The 6,391-nt window shown below is 50.4% G+C and overlaps 1 protein-coding gene across 3 annotated transcripts in view; it reads left to right on the top strand.

The window, feature by feature from the left end:
- The first annotated feature begins 1,291 nt into the window (after window positions 1–1,291).
- Window positions 1,292–6,391, top strand: part of LOC109293655 — a 36,335-nt gene continuing 31,235 nt past the window's right edge. For 2 of the 3 annotated variants that reach the window (XM_019511700.1, XM_019511698.1), the window contains exons 1-3: window positions 1,293–1,393; window positions 2,234–2,306; window positions 3,229–3,382. In XM_019511700.1, coding sequence (XP_019367245.1) covers window positions 1,374–1,393; window positions 2,234–2,306; window positions 3,229–3,382 — 247 coding nt within the window. In that variant the 5' untranslated portion in view covers window positions 1,293–1,373. Of the gene's footprint in view, window positions 1,394–2,233; window positions 2,307–3,228; window positions 3,383–6,391 lie in introns of all 3 variants that reach the window. The other variant, XM_019511699.1, reaches the window with a different exon arrangement.

The following is a 6,391-nucleotide window of genomic DNA, read 5'->3' as shown; positions in this document are numbered from 1 at the left end:
CAATCAAGTAGCATTCTTGGCTAATGAGATACTTCAACAATACAGCTGTTTCCAGAGTGCTACAGCAACCTATCACATTACCGGAGAGGCCCACTTTGGGAAGTGTGTGGAGAAGCTCGAGAGAGTCCAAAGGAGGGTCATGTGCATGATTAGAGGCCTGGAGACCAGGTCATACGAGGAGAGGCTTAAAGATTTGGGACTGTTCAGCCTGGAGAAGAGGAGACTCAGAGGGGACTTGGCGGCGGCCTATACCAGGGGCATACACCAGGGCCTGGGGGAGGATCTGTTTGCCAAAGCCCCCCAGGGGAGGGAAGAAACAGTGGGCACAAACTGATTGACGGTCATGTCAGACTAGACATAAGGACAAACTTGAGTGCCGAGGGTTTGGAGCAAGTTCCCCCCAGAGGTGATGCAGTCAACCACACTGGCCATCTTCAAAAATCATCTTGGCGCCCACCTTGCTGGGGTCATCTGCTCCCAGCAGTCTTTCCTGCCCACATGCAGTGCAGCTGGACCTGATGATCTGTAAGGTCCCTTCCAGCCCCCAACAACCTAACAACTACGAACTGGGCTTGTTCAGTCTGGAGAAGTGAAGACTGAGGGGGGATTTAATAGCAGCCTTCAACTACCTGCAGGGGGATCCAGAGAGGATGGAGCTGGGCTGGTTTCAGATGACAGAAGGAGCAGCGGTCTCACCGTGCAGCCAGGTTAGATGTTAAGAACGTGCTTCCTGGGAGGGCGGTGAAGCGCTGCGACAGGCCACCTGGAGCAGTGGTGGACTTTCCATCCTTGGAGACTTTTAAGACCTGACTGGACAAAGCGCTGGCTGGGATGTAGTTGGGGCTGGTCCTGCTGCAAGCAGGTAGCTGGACTAGTTGTGTCCTTTCCACCCTCATTTTGTGGTGGTACGATCCACATGAGCAGGATACAGCCCCTTTCCGGATAAGACAGCCTGAGGTTATTCTTAACAACGAAGATCTTATTGATTCATTGAAGCTGCTGACCACCTTGTTCCTGCCACTGAGGCAGCTGCCCCGAGAGGAGCTGCGGTTGGGCCTTCGCCTGTGACATCGCTCGGGTTTAATCAATGGGAAGCGCCTCCCGCGTACATACTACCCTGCCCCCCACCGCGGGTGTCCGCACGGGGAGGCTCCCCACCCCCGGCCGCGTCGAGCCTGCGCGTCTCCATGGCGCTCCCCTGCCCCGCCCGCAGTACCCCACTGCCTCCCACCGCCCGCCCAGCCTCAGCTGTACTCGGGGGGAAGTGACGTCTGGTGGTTGCTGTGCTCCCCCGGAAGTGGGCGGCGGACCCGGAAGTGGGGCGCGGCCGCTCCAGCCATGTAGCGCCCGCCCCGGGGGAGCCTCCCGCGGCCATGGAGCCGACCGAGAGCAGGTAGCGTCCGGGCGCGGCCCGGCCCTCGCGAGCACCCGTAGGAGGAGGGCGCGGTGGGGGGGCTGCCGGCGCGGGCCGGGCTCGGGGCCCCGCGCTGGCTTCGGGGCTGGGGGAGGAGCGTCACCCCCTTCACCTGGTGCTGGTGGTACGGCCCGGCCTGGCGTGGGATCGGCTACCTCACCTGTGACGTCACAGCTGCTATCCATGATGTCATGGTGACAGCCTCCCTGCGCTGGGCACTCTGCCTTGCCCCATGACATCACTGCTGGGCTCTGTGATAGCATTGCGGTACCATCTGCCCTATGACATCATCACACTGCTGGGCTTTGTGATGTCATTGCGGCAGCATCTGCCCCATGACATCATCATGCTGCTTTGTGACATTGCCGCTGGGCTCTGTGATGTCATTGTGGCAGCATCCCTGCCCTCCACATGCCGCATGGCATTGCCCGTGCCGTGCTCTCCAGGTGTTGTGCTGGGCCTGCGGCAGGGTGCAATACCCTGCCAGGGCCAGGCGTGGCTGTGCTGTCCCCTCACAACCGGGGCATGGCCTCAGGAAGGGCGCGGTGACACAGCAGTGCAAACGCGCCACCGCCTTGCACGCTGTGCACAGGTGTCAGGCAGACCTCAGGGATATGCGCCCATTGGCACCAAGACGCTAAAACAGAGCGGTGCTAAGGGAGCCAGTGACTGAGCGTCTGCAGCTCCCTGTCTCTGAGCTGGTTGTACATGCTGTGTGGTGGCTGTCCTATCTCTCTTCCCCAGCACTGTCAGATAAACATGGCTTTGCTCTGCTCTTGCTAACTGTCATTAAAGGGATCTTCCTTTTCCTGCACCCAGGGATGCTGCAGACCTCCCACTGCCAAATTTAACACCAAGGCATCAAGAACTTATTCCCACCCCCTGTGGCCCTGTAAGTACTTGAACTACGTACTTAGAATAGAATTGACCACTCAAATAATCTGTGTGTATTGTTCATTAGAAAGTTGAAATAGATACTGTGAGCCCCTCAGTTGAAATAAACTGTAGGAAGTCTTGAAATCAGTTGGAGAAATTGCTAAATGAAGCTGTGTTGAAATAATTATGTTATGCTAAATTCTGCCTCCAGATGACTCTCAAGCTCCACGTGACTGTAACACGTTCTTTTTCCTATTATCAGTAGCACAAAAAAATATTTTGTCAACGTGGCATAGCCTGTTCCCAGCAACAGGCTCCAAGGATTTGTTCATTCTCAGCAAATTTGAAAAGAGCTTGTTCACAGCCTCAGGACATCACCTAGGAACTTTAAGCATTACATTAATTTTTGACCCAAAGTTCTAAAACGAGAAAGACTTTTGGGCGTGAGGGGGGAGAAGATCATTCAGTGTCCTTGTAAGCATAGTGTTGTAGGTCAAAAGCCTTGATTTCAGGGACTTTAGCTTTACAGTACCCTGCTCTCCTGGGCAGTCCTATGAAAAGCAGAATTTGATCCCTAGGGGTAAAATAGATGAGTAGTGAGACATTGTAGGGCTGGAAACAACAGCATAACCGTTGGAGCTATGTAAACGGCTTCCCCTCATTATAGTACGCAATGGCATGTATTAAAAGAAGGACAGTTTAACCAGTGTTGCATTTTTTGAGAAGTTCAATGCCCTGATTTCAAACAGGCCTATGTATTTAATAACAGGGTTGGAGTGTTGTAGCCATGATGGTGCAGGAAACATGTGAGGCAAAGGGTTATTGTGATACGTTTTATTGGATCAACTGTGTAGTTGGAAGAGAAGTCTGACAAACTTTCAGACACCAAGCATCCTCTGCCTGGCCTATGTATTTATACATATTTCCTTTAATTCCAGATAAAGCCTTGGTCAGAATTGTCCTTCCCGGTCAAGATCTACTTCTGTGTGACTATCCTGTCTTTGTTGAGTGTAATAGGACTAACCATAGAGACCCTTGTTCGACAGAGAGATGAAGATTTCACCATTTCTCTTATACAGTTAATTGGAGTTGGTAAGAAATAACCAGTTCCTACGTGTTAAAACTGGTGCCTTGATTCACAGTGAGATCAGCAAATAAAGGGTAGTTCAGGCTTCTGATTGTGTTCTGTTTGATATAATAAATGCATTATGCCTTGGTCCTGTATAAACGACCTTGCGTTAGTTTAGCAGTGCACACTTCTCTATTATTTTAGGCAGACCATCGGGAATAAAAGTAGTGTCATGTAGAGAACAGTTCTTTAAATAATATCAGATATTTTGGTTCCAGGATTGTCTTCTGGTCGCTTTTTTCCCATTGGTTTTGCATGATTTTCTTGTAGTGGTTTCCCATTGGGCAGCTAGGCCAATGTTTGGGTTTAGGACAATATTGTTTTACTTAGACCTACATAGTCTCTGCTGTGCCCAAGAGTGGCTACCAGCTTCCATTTTTAAAGCATCTTTACTATAACAGATCCATATTGTCTCTGCTCAGCCAGAGTCTCTCAAGTGGCACCTGATTGCAAAAGTGTCTCCTTACGCTGCAAGAAGCTAGACTGGCAAATTGGTTCTTAAAAACCAGAAAATATGGTCTCTCTATGCCACACAAAGCAAAGTTGATGCTTCACCCACAGCATTTTAATGAAGTAAAATGACCACCCTGTTCTCTCCAGGTGCTTATATTCTAATGGTTTCCACCCTATGGGAAGTATTAGCCCTGTACAGTGGCACAGTTAGAATGTGTCCAGTAATAATATCAACAGAAACTGCACTGCACCTTCCTAGATCCTCCCTAATTCAATCAAAATGAAGCTTAATTTTAAGAAAAATAAAGGTATTTGGGAAAGCCTCAGCAGGTGGTATGAGTGGGTTTTGGCTGCTGTCTGGCCAACAGAAGCCTAGGAAGGAACTGCTAGTCACTGTGGGCACCATGCCTGGAGTCTGAGAAGGGCAGCTGGTCTTTGCACAGGGTATAAGCAATTGCTGCCAGGCAGCTTTGATACTGTCACCAAAACAGAGTGAAGGCTGTTGATGTTGTTTCATATTCTCTAATTAACACATGCAAACTAAACAGTAATTTGTTCCGGAACGTTGCTCCAATTAGCAGCTGGTCATACAGGAATTGTAAGACAAACATAAGATTCGAAACATTAGAGTAGAACGCTGGTCCATCCAGTTTGGCATCCACTTTCTGCTAGCAGTGGCCATCTGATGTGTCCCAGAAAGCTGAAGAATACCAGATCCATTACATTATGTGGCTTAAGAAGATGGTGAAAGCAACTTTCCTGACTCTAATCTGCTTTTCCTCATACATCCCATGTTGTTGTTCAGACTGGGCGTGTTTATACGAGATACTTTACTGCGCAGTAAATTGGTCTACACTGTCTACACATGCAGATGCTTAAGCTGCACAGTAAATTGGTCTACTCCAAACGCAGATAGCAAATTAACTATGGAGTAGTTACTGTGCAGTAACGCATGTATAGATGGCCAACTGGGAGCAAATTTGCTCTTGGTCAGCTGGGCAGCAGGAGGCAGGAATTCTTCCCTGCCCCTGGGAGCTGCTCACTGCTGGGGTGGGCTCAGCAGCAGGAAGCTCCGGGTCCTGGCTCCACAATTAGAGCAGGGGTTGGGAGACTGCTCCCTGTCCCTGGAAACTGCCTGCTGCTGGAGCAGGCTCCAAGCTTGGAGCCTGGCTGGGACAACATCCCTCTGCCCCGGCAGCAGGAAGCTCCTGATCCCAGCTCCATGATTGGAATGGGGGTTAGGAGACTGCTTGGAGCTGGGGCTGAGAGCTGCCTGCTGCTGGGGTAGGGGGAGATTCCATCTCAGAGGAAAGGTAGCAAAAGGGCACAAGCAACCCCCTTGGCTCAGCAGGGAACTTGTGGACCTCCTATGCCAAAAAAAAGAGAGGGTTATAAAGGGTGGAAGATAGGAATCGCCACAAAGGAGGAGTATTCTGCACTGGTCTGTACCTGTAGGGAGTAAACCAGGAAAGCCAAGGCTGCAACCAAACTCCACCTGGCAACACGTATCAAGAATAGTAAAAAGTCCCTTTTCAGATATGTGGGGAGTCGGAAGAAAAGCTAGGGTGATACTGGACCCCTGCTAAACCAAATGGGACAACTGATAACCGACATCCAGGAAAAAGCCAACCTGCTTAATGGGTACTGTGTGTCAGTTTTTCGTCAACCGAAAGGGACCGCCCTGCCTAGCATGATGCGGGATGTCCAGGGTGAGGGCGGATTTATACCCAGCATTGGTGTAGACTTTGTAAAAGAACACCTTGAGAGGCTGGATACCTTCAAGTCAGTGGGGCCTGACAGACTGCACCCCAGAGTACTTAAGGAGCTGGCAGGAGTCATAGCCCAGCCACTGGCAAAGATAGTCGAACACTCCTGGCACTCAGGTGAAGTACCTGAAGATTGGAAGAAGGCCAGTGTGGTACCCATCTTCAAGAGAGGGAGGAAAGTAGATCCAGAGAACTACAGACCAGTCAGCTTGACCTCAATCCCTGGAAAGATTCTGGAAAAAATCATCAGAGTCCATTCTTGTCAAGCTGGCTGACGGCAACATCCTGAGAGACAGCCAGCACGGGTTTGTTGTGGGTAGGTCTTGCCTGACCAATCTCATTTCCTTCAATGACCAGGTGACATATCACCTGGACAAGGGATAAGAGATTGGCATTATATATCTGGACTTTAAAAAAGACTTTGTTCTGGTGTCCTGATCTCCTCCTGGAAAAATTGGCCAAATGTGGCCTCAGCTACATCACAGTCCGATGACTGGGGAATTGGCTCAGAGCCTGGACTCAGAGAGCGGTGGGTGATGGAAGTGAATCAGCATGGCACTCTGTGACCAGTGGTGTCCCCCAAGGCTCCGTCCTTGAACCTGTACTGTTTAATATCTTTATCAACGATGTGGACACTGGTGTCAGAAGTGGACTGGCCAAGTTTGCCAATGACACTAAACTTTGGGGTAGAGCGTCCACACCTGAGGATAGGCTGGTGATCCAGGCTGACCTGGATAGGCTCAAAAAGTGGGC

This window comes from Gavialis gangeticus, unplaced genomic scaffold (genome assembly GCF_001723915.1).
Source record: "Gavialis gangeticus isolate Ggan-Ray unplaced genomic scaffold, GavGan_comp1, whole genome shotgun sequence".
Lineage (NCBI taxonomy): Eukaryota > Metazoa > Chordata > Crocodylia > Gavialidae > Gavialis > Gavialis gangeticus.
This window is presented reverse-complemented; position numbering and strand designations above follow the sequence as displayed.